This window comes from Gymnoscopelus braueri (assembly GCF_963280865.1).
Source record: "Gymnoscopelus braueri genome assembly, chromosome: 2".
NCBI lineage: Eukaryota > Metazoa > Chordata > Actinopteri > Myctophiformes > Myctophidae > Gymnoscopelus > Gymnoscopelus braueri.
Window position 1 is genome coordinate 16,460,945 of NC_137604.1, and position 19,049 is coordinate 16,479,993.

At 41.5% G+C, this 19,049-nt stretch overlaps 1 protein-coding gene across 2 annotated transcripts; it reads right to left on the reverse strand.

Annotated features, from left to right (window-relative positions):
* Positions 1 to 1,183: 1,183 nt before the first annotated feature.
* On the reverse strand, positions 1,184 to 18,168 carry LOC308074233 (uncharacterized protein). Of its 2 annotated transcripts, XR_013932076.1 has the most exons (6): positions 17,721 to 18,168; positions 14,219 to 14,349; positions 10,190 to 10,396; positions 3,772 to 3,841; positions 1,708 to 3,334; positions 1,184 to 1,647 (listed from the first exon to the last, which is right to left on the reverse strand). XR_013932076.1 is itself a non-coding variant. In XM_080413595.1 (5 exons), the coding sequence occupies exons 1-5, from the start codon at positions 18,010 to 18,012 to the stop codon at positions 2,247 to 2,249; spliced, it is 1,788 nt and encodes a 595-aa protein (XP_080269721.1). In that variant the 5' UTR covers positions 18,013 to 18,168; the 3' UTR covers positions 1,184 to 2,246. The 2 variants fall into 2 exon arrangements, 1 of the variants encoding a protein (XP_080269721.1); XM_080413595.1 differs by having other exon boundaries at positions 1,184 to 3,334.
* Positions 18,169 to 19,049: the final 881 nt, after the last annotated feature.

Genomic DNA, 19,049 nt, shown 5'->3' on the forward strand with positions numbered 1-19,049 from the left:
TGTATAGACCAATTATTTGTTTACCAACATTGAGACTGGATGCACAGGTGATTGTTTCATGCAATCAATTCCCAAAATATAGTTTTGGGGTGCTCTGGTTTCAGTTCATTCAACCTCCTCTTGTGTGTTGGCTAGTGAGGCGCGTCCTAGCAAGACCTGATAAAATGGGTTTCATTTGGTGCCGGCCTGCGCGCGCGTACTGGTTCTTATCAGTGTGACGTCGTCTGTTAAGGGGTCTATATACCATAGAACTGGTTGTTGATGGCAGGTCCCAGTAACACCTGATGTATGTGTCAGGCTTTAAACTCTAGCTCCTGTAATTATCTAACTGCTAAAGTCATTCTATATGGCATGATTGTGGGAGATGGCCAGTCTGACAGAGTGAGAAGGTCCTTTATGTCAGTGAGTGGGATAATTTACGTTATTCCATTTGGCTGTATTAACATGTTTATTTCTGTTCTCCATCACAATCATCTATCACAATGTTATGCCTTGGCTGACAACCTAAAACACTGTTTTGTGTCTCATTAATGGATGTAAAAGCTTAAAATAGGCTATACTATGTATGGGTTACATAAAAAACTAAACAATTGGCTATACCTAATATGTTACAATTAAACTGATGTTATTGTTTTAATGTGATGTATTTGTGACATGCATTGCTAAGGTCATATACCAGTCACTGAGTGGCATAAATACATAAATACACAATAATCAAACATGTGTTGTGTTGCGCACACACACACACGCCACATTAAATGGACATCGGCAAGACAATTGTTTTCCCATTGTACTCATTTATTTCCCAAAACATTGCTGGTGCGCGCGCACGCACACACACACACACACACACACACACACACACACACACACACACACACACACACACACACACACACACACACACACACACACACACACACACACACACACACACACACACACACACACACACACACACACACACACACACACACACACACACACACAAAAGTAATTTGTCAAAGATAAGTGTATTTGGTAAATACAATATGTACAACAGGTACAACAAAAATAGTGAGTTGAGATATGTAGTAGACATAAGGGGGGAAACTGACCTCATAAGCACAATGTAACAAATTAGGAATACAGTGGTAAATAAACAATATCTACAAATAGCAGTTAACAAACAAGGAACTGTTTAAAACAATATTATTTGTTATATATACACCACCAGTAAAATGTAACTTTTGGCTTCATTATCAACATCAATTCACGCAGGCAGAAAAGCACAGCAGAGTTTCACATGTTCAGAGAACAAGTGTTGTGTGAAAATACAGTCGTCAAAATAAACGTTTTGAAGTATCAACATTTCCTACATAGGCTGGATGCATACAGTATATTATGTGCAAGTCCAGGAACATCGATGCGAATTCATTTTGCACTGAGTGTGATAAATGTACTAATAAAACATGTTTTCTTGTTAAACAATATAAAACCTCTTATGTGACACACCTTCAAGTTGACAACCTTTACAAATAAACATTTCAATCTTTCAGTCATATTAGTTGCAGGCTGCAGCAGTGCAGTGACTTTAACTTGAACCACTTTAACTCCGACGTTCCTATGTTGGGCATGTCATAAATCATCTTAGGTAAAAAAGCAGATCTACAAGCTCACAACGTGTCACGGTGTGACGTGTTGTGAGATTGTAGATCTGCTATAAACATATTTAATTAAAAACAGGGATTTAAAGGTGGTGCAAGAGACATGTTTTTGTAGAGATTTTATTTTATAAATTTTTTGGTTAAAGGTTAAAGCTCTGTATTGTGATAATAATCACTGCTACAGTGTTAGTTCAGTAACAGGGGTCTCCTCAACTCTCCAGCGCTTTAGTAATCAGAAAATACATTTTCATGTCGAGATACCAATTTGATCCAATCAGAAGAGCGACAAAGATAATTTATCAGCTTAAATTTTTGTATTCCAGTTCCAATTTTGTCTGCTCATTGTTTTTGTTTCATCACTTCCAATTTCACTTGTTTATTCTGTATCCTGTGTGAGTTCTCTCCTGAAAAAAATGATATCCCGACCTGAAAATGCATTTTCTGTTTACTAAAGAGCTGGAGAGACGGGGAGACCCCTATTACTGAACCGTCACTCTAATAGCTATTTAAGACTTATTTTAACAAATAAATATCACTTGGACCCTCTTTATGTTGTTAAATGCATGCTATGGTATAGCTAAAATCCCTCTCTATTCTGTTTTACTTGGCAGTGTGTATGGCCTGGTGCCGGATGAGATTACTCAGGAAGGAGAACTTCTTTCCACACTGTGAACAATGAAACCTTTTCTCGCCAGTGTGCACACTCTGGTGGACCTTCAGGTTGTTGGAGGTGGAGAACTGCTTCCCGCACTGGGTGCAACGGTATGGTCTCTCCCCCGTGTGGACCATCTGGTGGCGTTTCAGGCTGCAGAACTGGCCAAACCGCTTCCCGCACTGGGAACACTGGTAGGGTTTCTCCCCGGTGTGCACGCGCTCGTGGATCCTCAACTGGCACAGGTGGGCGTAGCGACGCGTGCAGAAGGCACACGCGTACGGGAGACTGGGCTGGTACTGCTGTGACTGGGTCCCTACTGCGCCGGCTGCCCCTTGGTCCTGATCCGTCATTCGCTGAGCGTTCGGATCCTGATCGGCGGGCGATCGATGTTTGGCGTTCAGGTGGGGGAGTAGGGACGAGTCGGGCATCTGCTGCACGCCCGACCAAAGCGGCGAGGTTTGCAGCTGGCGGGGCTCTGCCGTTCCTGCGGCGATGGACGAAGGAACGGGAGGATTCTTGTAGGCGGGGAGGCGATTGTTGTAAACGTCGTTGCAGTCAAACATCAGGTCTTTGGATGGGTTCTGTGTCCCTGTTAGCTGGATACATGGCAGAGGAGGGTGCTGGTAGCCGGTGTCGTGAGTGTTCCGGTTCCCCAGGTTTCTTACGCCTCCCATGATTGCTCCTCGTTCGCCGCCTCCTCTGTGAAACGCCACTCCCGCGTTGCCGTCTCGCATCCACGAGGCTGTGACATCGCCGCCGTGCTCCATCTGATCAGAAAACGAGTCCATGGCATCAAACTTAGTCTTGGAACTTGCCTGGTGGTCACTGGTACTTTTAGGCATTCGGGAAACCGTGGGCAAACTTGAAGAGAGGTTGGTCCTTATATGGGTGAAGTGAGGTGATGATGAGTTTCCTGGAAGAGCGTCTGGGGTGAACATGGAACAAGATGGCTGCTGCACGTCTTCAGTCTCCACGTCCTCCAGCCATTCTGGGAGTGTTCGAGAGGGACTCTGTCGCTCCATCACGTCCCTGGCTGTCATAGCATGTAGGAGAGAAAAAGGATGCATTAAAGGTGGTGAAAGTGATGTTTTTGTTAAAAAAGTTCAAACTCTGACTAATGCAATAATAATCCTTGTTAGAGAGTGTTTGTTCAGTAAGAGGGTGTCTCCCCATCTCTCCAACTCTTTAGTAAACAGGAATGTTTTTTTCTGGAGAGAGAACCCCACCATTTATCAGTTCCATTTTCACTTGTTTATTCTGGAAGAGTTCTCACCAGAATAGATCCAATTGATATCCCCGAGATGAAAATGCATTTTCTGTTTACTAAAGAGCTGGAGAGATGGTTTACTAGTAAACACACACTCTATAGCAACCACTGCCATTGAAATAAAGAGCCATTTAACAGTTATTTTAACAAGAAAATATAACTTGCACCCCCTTTAAAAATGTTATAAGAACACAACAGGCTACCTGGCATGTCATCCAGGCCCTCGTCTTTTGCCTGACGCTTGCACTCCATCTTCCGACAGGTCTGCTGGCTCTGCAGGGACAAGGAAGGCATTGAGCAGGTCAGCCTCCATACTCCATAACAGTGGTTCTCAAACGTTTTGATTTCAAGGACCCCCAGTTTGGGGGCCACAGACCCCCATAACTCTGAGAGTGTACACATGGAACCAAATGGACCCTTATGGTTCCATGTGTACACTCTCTGACTTACAGACGTGTAAGGGTCCATTTGGTTACTAACTATGAATAATTTAGCTGGGGACCCCCTGGAACCCTCTCAAGGACCCCTGGGGGTCCCCAGACCCCACTTTGAGAACCACTGCTCGATAACAAGCCTGGCAGGTTTCAAAAGAGTTCAAAGAATCATTGATGTTACTTAAATGGTAATAGATTTAAAATGGGAATCAATATGATTTCATGGTGGATAATTATGTGAGAAAGGTACTTTAATTTAGCTTGCCTGTTTTGGGGCGTGGTTAAAAAAAACTACGAGGCACTGATTTTAATTAGCCTAAAGCTAGGTTTCATTCACCTGGGAGGCCGGGACAGACACTCACACACATGTAACCCTCGCACAGTATCAGGTCATTCAAAATGAAATGGTGAGGACAGCTAGAAAAAACCCTGCTGAAACTAGCAAATGTGATGATTCATCCCCTGCAATGATGCAGCGAGCTTCATTGTTGAATGCTCTTTTTTAATGTATTTATCAGTGTTAAATTAAACTCATTCATCAATGAGAGAATGCACTATTTACAAAGGACGAATGTCTGCTGTGTGACCCACAAACAAATGACCGATTCAACAAATAGCCTATGTACAAGCTCAAGCGTTGTGAACCCTCAAAACCTACATCTTCAGAATTGCTTTCCCCAAGTAACCCCTTTTCCCTTGTTTGTACAGTTTTTTTTACTCTAAGACACAATTTGTTTTATTCTTATTCATTATTAGATACTACTTCATCGTTATTATTTGACCAAAAATAAAGTTGAGGTCTTAAATCTTTTCCATGTAAAACAAATTTGAGTACTCAGACAAGCGCTACACAGTATATGTGTTTTTTGTTTGTTTCTACCAATGAAGTTTATTTATTTATTTATTTCCCTTTTACAATTACTTTTTCTTTCAGTAGCAGTCATGGAAAGAGTTTCTGTGAGAGACCTCCAGCACCAAACACCGTTTATACTCCCAAATGATGCAGTTTAAGTACATTTTCATCTGTTTGCAGAACTCTGTGATAGTTGAAAACTGGATTTTTAATATTCGCTTTGTGTGCATCTTTGTCTGAAGTAAAATTTCACACCAAATGCAATACTGGCTTCATTCAATCAGAATAAGCGTCTATATTTTCAGGGCAACAACATTACAATACAAAGATATTCTTGTAAAAATATAGAATATTTATTGGTGGTATCATATTACATTGTAACCAATATATGCACCTGTAGAAAATTCTTACCAAAACAAGGAAGAAAAAGTCCCACATAAGAACATTGTTTGTTTAAGCTACAAATTTGGTGATGTTCACAGGCTCGAAAGTAACAGTTTAATGCTATTAAAATGCAGTTTGTAAACATTAATGCATTACAAGAGTACCCAAGTCCTGACGTCACTCGTTCATCCCCTGGGTCGCGGAAGTAATTTCTCTATGGAGAATAACATTGGGTCATCTTCGAATCGTCTCATAAGAATTGTGGTCCAAAAATAAACAAACTGTCTCTGCGATATTGTCAAGGAGGTGGCTCTGTATCGTTTACGATAGTCAAGTCACTCATATTTGATACAGTCCGTTTCTGGCGAAAATTGTACTAATTCGGCGGCAGTAACATAAACGTTTTCTCACCGTCAGTTAATGCTTCATATCCATAAGAGTCAAACCGCCGGGATCATTTCTTTATTTTTGGAACACATTCTTATTTGACGCAATATTAAACACGTCTATGGGAATTCAGAATGGGAATGGGGGGCAAAAAAAACGTGACCCAGGTAGGATGCGTAAATTACGTCAGACTTCGGTGCTCTATATCTCAAAACATTATCATGACTTGACCACATGAACCCTAGCATCCCTATTCTGGGCAAAATAGACAAATATTCTGAGAAAATAGGCTGTAGATCAGCTATTTTCAGCGAAGAGATTTAGTGTAGAGGGAAAAAGGAGGGGGCCAAGTACAGACCCCTGGGGGACCCCGGTCCACAAAGTATATAGGGTTTCAGTGGTTAAACTCATGGAATGCTGCTTTATGTACCTACTGTACTCTCAAAATCTCTGTCAAGCACCAACCATATAAAAAGCTGAAGTTCCTGAAAGGGAATCTTCATCAGAAACATAATGGCAGTTTGTTCTATGAGGGGGGGACAAATCCCCACAAATAATCAAAAGTTCTATAAAACAAACTAGCCGGCACAAAAAAAGTGGAGAGTCCTAGGGTTCCCAAGGAGGCAAAAATCCAAAGCAAAAACAATAGAGGGAGACCACTGCATAATGCAAACATCGTTTTAATGAAAACAACGTTTAGTAACCATCCGAGGAAGCGTATCTGATACACAGGAGGAGGGGCTGGGGGCAGAAAGAATGTAGACTTCAAATAGCCTTTTTCAAGTGATAATGTGTCGTCCGAGGTGAAGGCTTATGTGTGGCTAATTGTGTTGAGGTGATAATGGCCGCTGGCCATGGGAGTTTCGAAGTAATTCACACATTAACTTCATTAGCATTCAAACTGCACGTACATCATCAGGAGTGCAACAGCAACGACTGCAAGGAACCCTAACCTTTTCACATGGCACTGCATGAACCACCGTTTGGAACTGGCTGCATCTGATGCTGTGGATGAGGTTCAGTCTGTCAACCACTTCAAAGCATTCATGGACAAAATCCACAACGTATACAGTCAGTCTAATAAAGCTGCACAGGAACATAAATAAGCAGCAGCAGAAGTGAAATCACATGTCGTGAAAATTGGCAGAGTTTTGGATACACGATTGGTAACCAACCAGCAGGCTGTGTGGAAGTCGTATGAAGCCCAAAATGCTGCAGGAGACCAAACCACACACACACACACACACACACACACACACACACACACACACACACACAAATGTTGTAAATTGGAAGTTTGGTCTACAAAAATATAGTGATATTATATGTCATGTCTGCCATGTCGAAAACCCCAAAACCAAGACAGAAATCTTGGTGTAGTCATGGATGCAGACCTGAATTTCAACAGTCACATTAATACAATTACAAAGTCAGCCTACTATCACCTTAAGAATCTATCAAGGATTAAAGGAGTTTTGCCTCAGAAGGTTTAGGAAAAAGTTGCCCATGCATTCATCGACTACTGTAACAGTGTCTTTACAGGTTTCCAAGGAATAAAATCAGACTGCAGTTGATTCAGAACGCTGCTGCTCAAGTCCTTACTAATACCAAGAAAGTGGATCATATCACTTCAGTTCTCAGGTCTTTACACTGCCTCTCTACCTGTCAAAGAACCCATTTCAAAATGCAGCTCTAAATGGTTTTGGGTCAAACTACATTTCTGGTCTTCTGCTACGTTATGAACCATCCAGTCCTCTCGGGCTGTCTGGGACAGGTCTGCTTTCTGAACCCAGACACACTACTAAACATAGAGAAGCAGTGCTCCGTTTGTATGCACCACATACATACCTGGAACAAACTCCCAGAACATTGCAGTTATTTTAGCTCACCATTATTTCTTAACATATTGACTCTTTATTACCCATTTTTTAATTCTATTCAAATGTTCTTTTATTATGTGTTCCTTTTGCACTTGGTCTTAATGCTCTTAATCTTTTGTACCATACAAATGTTTTGCCGATTGTAAAAATACCAAATGAGAACTTTGTCTGGTAATCACAGCCTTGATCACTCGCTCACACTTTTCCATCTATTCTCACTCCACTATAATGTTTACTAAAAACATAAATACCAATAATACAAAATAATCCACGTTTCATTGTTGTATCAAACGAATCTCTTAATGGTGTTTTTTTCCTTTTTTAAAGATACCTACAGTACTTATTATGCAGGGGTATGTTTGGGACAGCTGTGTTGCTATTGACAGAACAGTACAGTGTCCTACGACCATACATTCAATAGCAGCCCTGTTACAATTCTATGTATTCATCTATGCATCTATTCATCCTGTATCTATTCATACAGGATTAGCCCTTTTGCAGTAACATCCGGTCCTAAACATGCATGTCTAAAGCCAGAGCACCCAGAGGAAAGAAACCAATGTGTAACAACATGTTAACTCCACACAGAACGGCCCTAGTTGGGCTCGAAAACCTGGACCTTCTGACTGTGAGGTGACAGTGGCGGGAGAATAGATCATTTTCCTCTTCAGAAGTAGGATTTAAAAAATATCTATAAAACACTTAACCACTTTAACCCTGATGTCCCTATTTTGTACATGCTCCATTATAGGCCAAATTATTTTAAAAATATTCAAAGATATTTTAAAAATAGCCAGTAAGAAAATGTACAGTAGACCAGTGGTTCTCAACGTGGGGTCAGGGAAATTGGGGGGGGGGGGGTTCCAAGGGGGGGGTTCCAAGGGGTCCCCAACTAGGGCTGCCTGTCACCATTACAAATTTAAGTTGACGATTAATTGTCACTCAAATAATTGTGATTGACAATTTAATTGTGTGTTTGGCATTGAACATTGGGACATATGAATACAGCTCTAATTTCTGTTTGCCTTTTAGGCTTCCTAATAAAAAAAAATGCACAGAGTAGATATGACAAATTACTTAAATATACAAATAAATTAGACACATTTAACAATTTTATACATGTACAAATAGCAGAAATAGCTGATCTACAAGCTTACAACGCATCACGTGACGCGTTGTAAGCTTGCAGATCAACTATTTTAGCTTTTTTTATATTTACAATGTGTGAAAGATTTTCAACGATTATGACGATTATGCAAAAGTAATTGCGATTATCTCAAATAATTGCGATTACGGTAGACCATTATGTAATAAGTGTGACAGGCCTATCCCCAGCTAAATGATGGATAGTTAGGAACCAAATGGAACATTAAAGGATCTGTAACTCTGAGAGTGTACAAATGGAACCAAATGGACCCGGGGAGAACCACTGCTGTAGGCAAGCTTGTATAGTTCGGCTATTTTCTAAAACGTCTTTGAAAATGTTAAAAATGTTAAAAAAAAAAGAAGAAGAAAACAACAACGACCAAGTTCAGTGCACTCAGTGCTGGATCTTCTGATGCCTCTTCAAGTTGCTGGGATGGGAGAAGCGCCGGCCGCAGATCGAGCAGCTGAACGGCCGGGCGCCCGTGTGCACGTTCACGTGCATCTGCAGCTGGCTCTGGCACACGAAGCTCTTGCCGCACACCTGACACACGAAGGGCTTCTCCCTGGTGTGGCGCGCCATGTGCCTCTGCAGGTCCGCCTGCACGAAGAAGCACTTGCTGCAGCTGGTGCAGCTGTACGGCCTGTACATGGAGGCGGGGTTAATGTGGGTCTGGTCGCCGGCATAAGGAGTGGGTCTTTGGCCGGGATGTCCGGAATGTTTTTGGTAGGTTTGAGGGCCGGCATTGGGAGACGGTCTTTGGCTTAGATGATTGACAGGAGGACACGACGTGTACGGATTGCTACCCGGGTGCTGCACCCTGACTGTTCGTTCCGAGTGCTTGAATTGGCCTGCCGCCGTGGTGTTAATGTTCTGTCTACTGGACCGGTGCGTGTCTCCGGTGATGGCGTGCGAGGTAGTTAGACCAGTAAAGGTGCCTGGAGCGTTGCCAGGAGGGTAGAACCAGGAGCCCTTCCCCGCCGGTTCTGTCCAAACGGGCTGTTTCTTAGACGAGGTAAGCATTGCGTCTCCCGATCTCTCCGTTCTCCTGATCGTCTGGTCTACCATCGACTGTCCCGCATTGCACCACCGAAGCGCCCCGTCTTCCTCGCCTGGAGCTGCCTCGCCGTCGATCACTATCACTTCTGAAACAGAAGACCCGGGGGCGAGGCTGGTGACACCGCTGTTGCGGCCGACGCCATTTTGCAGTGCAGGCCCGGTCGGTTGTTGGCCGGTATGCGACGATGCAGTCTCCATTGCGATGGCAGAGGGAGGTGCTACGGCACAGGGACGTGCTACCGACGCGTTATCAACACACGCCGTCACACTCACGCACACCTGAGGCAGAGTATCCCCCGCCATGCCCCAGTGTCCCCCCTCCTCGCCATTGACCCCCCCGTCCTCGCTTGGCGGCTCGGTCTTGGCCGCTCTGACATCGCTTCCCGTTAACTCTGGCCGGGAATTGTGGGCGGTGTCACTGAGGGTACCGTCTGTCTCAGACCGGACGACAACGAAGGAGATGACATCGGATCCACTGACCTCCGTTTCGCCGGGACGTCCAGCCGCTTTCCCGTCTCTGTGATCGTCCAGGCCTCCGGGGGGAGATGTAACGACATCTTCTCCTCCAGCTCTGGCGCTGATGCAAGCCCCTGTGAAGGTCTCCTGGCCAGGTTCTCTGGTCTCCACTGCTCCCTCCACCTTCACGATCAGCAGTTGTTTCTCACCGTCAACCTCGGCATCTGCTGACTGATAAGAGAGACTCATTAGATTTCTGACAAATGTAATATCATGTCTATATAGTGCAATAGAGCAATTTTGAAGATATTCAGATTATAAGATACATTTCAACAAATCTAATGCTTGCCTCTTACAAATTGTCGCCGTTTGGCAGAAACCTTGTTATTTCCACGTACGTTTTTATGTTTGTTTTGGAAATCAATGCCCAACTTTGTTGTAAGATAGTGCCGCACACAACGTGTCACAAAGTGACAGGTTTTGAGGTTGTAGATCTGCTATTTTTGAACATTTGGGATTATAATTTTTTGCCTAAAACTACATACTTGTAGCGCAAAATATGGACGCCAGGTGAAAGTGGTTAAGTCTAGCTGTAGGTTTTTATAAATATTTAACCAATACAAAGTATTAACAAGAGCTTAAATAATAACTACCCTGGATGCATTGGAACATTTCAAAACCATCCAACCATTTCCTGAAGAGTAACAGTGTTGGGCATACAAGGTTTACACCCAACAGCATTGATATGACACCAACAGAAAACATTTATGAGTCATACATTTCACTGAACACCAGGGGGGGTTAAATACTCGGGAATAAATATTGCACCATGTTTAGATAATCTGTTTAGAAAATGATACCTCTCATATAGATGATATAGAAATGGATATGTGTAAATAGCCAGCTCTACCATTATTTATGGAGGAAGAATAGATGTTATAAGAGTAAAAGTATAAGAGTAAATATGATCTTACTTTTGTGTGTATACATTTTATATATATAAATATATAGATATAGATATAGATATAGGTATAGAGAGAGATATATCTTTATTTTTTTACTCTGAATAAACACATTACACAATGTATTTGGTGCAATACAAATAATTATAAAAGGATTCATGTATTGACCCTTATGAAGTCAGAGCCCATGGGTGGTCTTGCTCTTCTCAATTTGCAGTATTACTTCTGGTCAAACAATTAAGAAATTGTACTGGGGAGACGGGACTCACTGTGGGCCCAGGTGGAGCCTTTGTCTTTGTACTGTTAAGCCTGAGTTATAAGTAGCAAGTAAGCCTTGCCCATAGGGCCTGAGTTATACAGTACCAAAAATAGCAGATCTATAAGCTCACAACGTGTCACGTTGCATGGTGAGCTTGTAGATCGGCTATTTTCGGTGCGCGATTCTGCACGCACCAAAGTATAAATCGGGCACTATATTTTTAAAGCACTTAAGATTTAAAAAATTAAAACACACTAAGACCATACCCGTGGGGGGATATGCGCACATGATTTGGCAACCCGGGAGCCAGCGAACAGAAAAACGCTAATAAACAGCTGACATTTGGGGAAAGCAAAAAACGGGCTTTGGTGTTCCGTGCACATGGTAATGGTCAATGGCTGTGTGCAAATTCACATCAATTGCTCCAGCCACTGAGGAGAACCGGGCAGAACTGATTGTGGGCTCACCGCACAGACAGAGCTTTGTCGAATTATAGGAGGATATAGGAGGATGGATCAATGTTTCACTGTTTTTAACAAACCTTTAGCCTAGAAGGATTGCATAATAAACTGTTATCACCACTTGTATTGCCTTCTATTCTCCCATCATCAGAATCCTGATCCGAACACGTGTGTGATGTGAAAACAAAACAAGTACCTGTACACCTGTACCATTTAAAAAACAAAACAAATTGAAGTGAAGCATATGAATAATTGAATATCACATTGGATAGGTTGATTATTTGTATTAATGGATTTATTTATTGTTCCTTCATTGTGATTGTAAATTAACCACTTAAACGCCATATGGTTGAGTCCCTTAGGGCTCGATGCTTCAGTTTATTGTGGAGAAAGCTTTCACTCGATAAGCCGATCAATAAGCTCACAGCGCGTTGCGAGCTTCCGCGAAAGCTTTCCCCACAATACGGATGCTGGGGTTTAAGTGGTTAATAGGTTGGCATAATAAGCTTCGGGTTCAGCCCATACCTTTTCGGCCATTATTTATATTGCGGTATTTATCGTAGGCACAACTGTTATGTTCAATTGTGATTGAAATAAACTAAAATAAATAAATACATATCTGCTGGGTATGGTGAGTCTACATGTCCTTGTTTGTGTTTCAGTAAAAAGGATGGCAGGTTTCTGAGCTGTCCACAAATGAGACACAGAGTGAGTGAGAAGACATAAATGGTACCATATTATAATGAGGAGCACTGAGGACCGATTATATGAAGATATGTTTGAAAATGGGTGAAGTGGTCCTTTAACCACATGCATCCTAGTGTCCCTGTTCTGGGGCATGTCATCAAAATAGGTTAACATTTGCCAAAAATAGCAGATCTCTTTTTTGGAAGAGAGTTGGAGTAGAGGAGAAAAAGAAGGGGACCAAATACAGACCCCTGGGTTTATATGGTTTAAGTGGTTGAATCTGTCTCTATAGGAACATAATCCAAAACTCTACACATGCTTTGTGCAAATTATTTTTTTTTTAGAATGAAGTCGGAGTTCATTCATCAAATATGATCTGGAAGCCATTAATTCAATATTAAGTCCAGCATGTAAAAAACATTCATGGAGAAGCGATACCTGTAGAGGCTGAAACACAACTTAGAATTCAGAAATGTTATGAGTGAAAGCGGACAATGTGCAGCATGTGCCAAACTTCTGTCCTCTGCCCTTTTTCCCCCTAACCACCTATCATTGTATAAAGAACAGTGGTAAGCATGGCATTCTGCTTTATACATCCTCCATAAATAAATAAATAGTTATAAACCAGCACAGAACTATTTTGTTTACAGATATTAAAAGGAAAACGATTATCGCTAAGTTGATTACAGCAGTGTAATCAACATGGCTCAGAGAATAAAACATCTCTTCCTTATATCTACTTCACTAAAACATCCCTCTTTATGTAGTTGTTAACAGACGGTTCTTGCTGACTGACACAGTCTGTCATCTGAGGAAGAGTTGCACTTCTGTTTTTCTTTAAATATCGCCGGCCAGTGACCAGTTCAACATTCTGTGTGTGTACTACAGTCACGTAGTGACCCCTACCAATACCATTAAACCCAAGACACGAGACAAGATCCTCTCCTGCACTTTGCCACAGCAATCTCAGAAGTTGACACCGGCAATGCAAGACAGCAAGTTATCTGCCTGGTTGATGTTCAGTCATAGACCATGAAAAAGCTGCAATCTGCTCTTTTTATTTTTTCAGCTCCAGCACCACTACAAACAGTCCTCCACACCACAGCATAGTGGTAAATGAACACCAACCAAGTATTGATAACTACCAACTTTCAATGCTAAATTAAACCAAATTGCCAGATTATTATATACAGTATATCAAAACCTATTATTTTGATGGAAATGAATAGGTTAAAAAAGTAGGAATGTATCATAATAGGTATGATATGTTCATATCATAAATGATCATATCATACATCTTTAAATTACGTTTGAAAACTCACTTGTACTCATTGGTGTTCGATGATTCAGACTGAGAGTTGCTGTTTCCGTTAGGCGGCCTATCGTGTCTGTGTTTTTTCCCCCTCGACTATTGTTTTACTCTAAGTATTTTATATTTTTGTACTCAGTGTACAGCACTTTGGTTCAAAGCTGATGTTTTAAATGTGCTCTATAAATAAAGTGGATTGGACATGATATGTACACGTATGGTATGGTATCGCTGCTGTCAGGCAGAAACCGCATTTTCATTTTTTGTAAATTAATACCCTACTTCATCAAACTACAGTGTCACACAAACTAATGCATTTGAATCCCGAAAAGTCACGGTTTTGGACATAACGTGGTATCTAGAAGTGTGTTGTACCTCAGTCTTGGTGGTGGTAACCACATCCTGATCTGGGTCCTGGTCCAAGTTCATAGGTTTGATCTTGGGCATAGGCTGGTTGACCCCTGGTCCTCTGTTGAGAAACCTGGTCCTTCCCTGCAGCGATGGGCCTATGAAGACAGGGTGAACAGATCAAGGTGAATTTATTTATTCTTTATTTATTCTTATTCTTTATTTATTTCCACATCAGTAAGTACAAAGCTGTGGTTAGTCTAAATAGAATAATAGAATAGACAGTTCACAGTTCTACACAAGATAAGATCCAACTTGTATTGATCCTTGGACGGAAAGCGGCAACATAGAAAGAGTGAAACACTGGAGATCTCCAAGCTCACAACGCATCGTTGCTGCGATGCGTTGTGAGCTTGTAAAATGGCTATTTTCGGTCCGCAATCAAGTATAAATAATCATAGTTAAGCTTAAATATTCAGGCACTAAATATCTGCAATGTCCAAATTCTCTCATATGTGTTCAATTGGATTGAGATCTGATGACTGTGAAGGCGACAGCATATATGATTCACATCATTTTCATAATCATCAAACCATTCTGTGACCCCTTGTGCCCTGTGGATCGGGGCAATGTCATCCTGGAAGAGACCACTCCCATCAGGATATTAATGTTTCATCTTGGGACAAAGAGGTTCACTCAGAAGAATAACATTGTATAACATTCTGACTCTAAGGACACGGACACTTGTTTACAAAAAAAAAATCTCATTGTTTTCCAAAAGGGCATAACAGTGGCGGACATTTTGTGGTGCCACAGATATTAAACCCATTAATCTCCCCATAGAGATTTCCGAAAATATTCTAAGCCTGGAACCATTGACCAAGCCATTCCGGTGAAGCATGACCATAGAACATTTGATTCTGTTGTCAAAACATATTTGAATATTTAATTGTATAATACTGTATTTAATAATATAATATTTTTTGACACAGAGTCAAATGTTTTAGGGCCATGATTCACCAGGAGCCTGGATGGCTTGGTTCCAGGCTTAAAATAATGTAAAGCCAAAAAATTTCTATGGGAACAATGAATGTGTTTTATATCTGTGGCCGCCACAGCTTTTCCCTATACAACTGCTCCATCATCAAAATGCATCAAATCTGCCTGGGAGGCACATCTTGGTGTCGAGTTGACTGAGGAGATGTGTAGTGAGAGGGACTGGAGAGGATGCACTACGGTTCAGATGATGCCAGGTTGAAGCTCTTTCAGTTCAAAGTTATGCAGATTGCATTACTCTTAAGTAAATACTAACCCACTAAAACCGACAGGAACGCATCTATGTCATTTTAGATTTTAGCTATACACATCGTCTCTGTCAGGTGGAAACCTCATATGTCCAAAACTCTTACTTTTCAGGATTCGAATTCAAAAATTGCAAAAGTAGCAGTCGCTTTGTATGTGTTGCTCAACACGATCGTTGACATCATCAAGCGTGCGTGTCATCAGAGCTACAGTTGTAGTTTTGTATCTGGAAGTAAAAAAAAACAGCTCAACTTGAATTTGTAGATTTGTAGATTTGTATCTTTTGTAGCAGCTACAAACGTTGGATGTATCTTTGTATCTTCATATCGCTGGCTTCCATTGAAAATGAATGGTAGACTGTATCTTTGTATCTGCCCGTGTGAACGCAGCATGATGCTTTTGTGTGTAGGATGATCAAGTAGGGCGTTAATTTACACAAAAAGTTAAAATATGGACATAAGAGGTTTCTGCGCGACAACAACGATATACACAATATACGTTTTTTCAGAAAACTGTTTTCTTAAGACATTTTTAGAATGTATAATGAATCTGATATTTGTGGCAGATGTAACCTACGCTAAACTTTCTGGTCTTGTTCTAAGATTGTCCCTTTTTGGCAGAACATACCTTACGTTAAATCAGTTTTATGCTGTATCATGTCAAAATAAGTTTTTCCTGTTTTCTCTATTTTTTGGCTGACAAAAATAAAATAAATAACAAACATATATGGCGGGGAGAATAACTTTGCATTGATTTTTTTCAGTGACTCTTCCAGCGACAAGTGAATCAAAACTATGCACAACATACTGCCGGGGTCAAACATTCAGGCGTGTACTGTACTCTTGGTGTATGTATGCCACACATGCATTTAACCACGTGTGGAGAATATGGTAAAGGATGACTCATTTGACCATATCACTTTTTTTTACATATCTGTAGACCAGTGCCTGTGGTTTTTCCACCACTGAACTCTCAAATGTGCATGTGTGTCTTCTTTGAAATGAGTGGTTTATGCACTGTTTGAAACCCTACAATAACATCCCTCTCTGTGCTTGCTGACACAGTCCGATCACATCCTGAATTGACAAGAGTTGCACTTCTGTTTTATCTTAAATATCGCCCGCCGGTGACTAGTTCAGCTTTTGAGCACGGTCAACAGATGTGTTTTCGACCACAATTTCTTTCCCATAGATTGAAATGCAGGTTTCACTTTAGTCACTGTTCCTATTGAAACAATGAGCATCTTTGTGACTGAAGCATCTTCATCCAAAATCAATCTATCAACAGTAGCCTACTGTATATTATGAATATATTGTATATACTTTTTGAAAAGCAGCATAGTCAGCACCATAGTTATTAATATAGTTAGTAACCATATTCAGCACCATAGCCATTAACATTGTAAGTAACCATAGTCATTAACATAATCAGCATCATTAACATAGTCAGCACCATAGTCATTAACATAGTCAGCACCATAGTCATCATTAACATAGTTAGCACCATAGTCATCATTAACATAGTCAGCACCATAGTCATTAACATAGTCAGCACCATAGTCATCATTAACATAGTTAGCACCATAGTCATCATTAACATAGTCAGCACCATAGTCATTAACATAGTCAGCACCATAGTCATCCTTAACATAGTCAGCACCATAGTCACTAACATAGTCAGCACCATAGTCATTAGTGTGTTTCTGTGTGTCTCAGTGTGTTTTACCTGCCCGTGCTTCTGTGTGTGTGTGTGTGTCTCTCATGTGTTTACCTGCCAGTGCTTCAGTGTGTGTCTCAGTGTGTTTACCTGCCAGTGCTTCAGTGTGTGTCTCAGTGTGTTTACCTGCCAGTGCCTCAGTTTGTGTGTCTCAGTGTGTTTCAGTGTGTTTACCTGCCAGTGCCTCAGTGTGTTTACCTGCCAGTGCCTCAGTGTGTGTGTCTCAGTGTGTTTCAGTGTGTGAGTGTCAGTGTGTTTACCTGCCAGTGCCTCAGTGTGTGTGTCTCAGTGTGTTTCAGTGTGTGTGTGTGTGTCAGTGTGTTTAACCTGCCAGTGCCTCAGTGTGTGTGTGTGTGTCTCAGTGTGTTTCAGTGTGTGTGTCAGTGTGTTTACCTGCCAGTGCCTCAGCGTGTGTGTGTTTCAGTGTGTGTGTGTCAGTGTGTTTACCTGCCAGTGCCTCAGTGTGTGTGTGTCTCAGTGTGTTTCAGTGTGTGTGTGTCAGTGTGTTTACCTGCCAGTGCCTCAGCGTGGGGTCTGTTCATCACACGCACACTGAGGAAGCCCCCTGGCCCCCCGGTGCTCTTGCATCTCTCCGCTCTGTACCTGGCCATCTGCAGCTCCAGCAGCTTGACCTTCCTGCGGAGGAAGGCGTTCTCCTTGTTGCTCTGGTTCACCTCCAGGCTCACCTCGGCGTAGCCGTCGTCCACCACCTTACAGATCTCCGCCACGGCCGCGTTGGCCAGAACCTCCATGATGGACGCGATCTGCGTGTGGAAGTCCATAGCAGCCGAGGAAGACGTCATTGTTGTTGTTGTTGTTGTTTGGTCCCCGTTACGAACACGTCGTTGAAACGTGGACGCTTATGAAAAAGCATTAAAGAGCCGCTTGTTGGAGTGAAGAGGATCGGGATCTCTCTCCTGTCGGGTCTAAATAGAACTCAGCTTTTTGTGTTGATGTGATGATTGTCTGTACGGAAACACATTGAGTGTTGCCAGATTTTGCGAAAGAAATAAGCAACCGGGGTCTATGAAAACAAGCCCAAAACAATAACCGAACTACAAGCTCACAACGCGTTGTGAGCTTATAGATCGGCTATTTAAAAAAATGATAATCTTATAAACAATTTGACATTTTAACAACACAAATATTGTATAGGGATCCCTGGCATAAAATATTTTCAGATGGGGGTCCGCAGACAAATACATATTCATTTAGGGGTCCTAGACTTGAAAATGTTTGAGAACCACAGGACAACATTAGGAAGCAAGCAAAAAAGCCCCAAACAATGCAACCCACAACTACCAATATGTACACAGAAAAATAAGCCCAAAGTCGCTTATAATAAGCGGACATGGCAACACTGATTGTCTGTACGGAAAGACGGAAACACATTCCTAGTGGGAGTGACGATCTCCTCCTACTCCTCCTGTCAACAACACTGCCATCTATTGTCCAGAATGAGTAGCGCAGGTTGGTGCTTCAGCGGTTACTACACTGTTACAAGTAAAAGTCTTGTATCAAAAATTTTGATACAATTTTTTTTGATTCAAAATGTACTTGAGTAAAAGTAAAAAAGCATTGGCATCAAAATATACTTAAAAGTACGTAAAGTAAAAGTAGTCATTGTGCAGAATGTCCCATTTCACAAGTTCAAAATGTATAAAAATATTTTCATAATAGCATTTTCAAATAGCCGAAATAGACCTTTTAAGTGGTTGTATGTTTAGTAACACAAATCTACATCTAAAAAGTAACTAAGTATAATTGTAGTGGAGTAAAAGTACAATATTTATCTTTTTGGGGGGAAATACCCCACTAATGTAAACAATACCTCAAAATT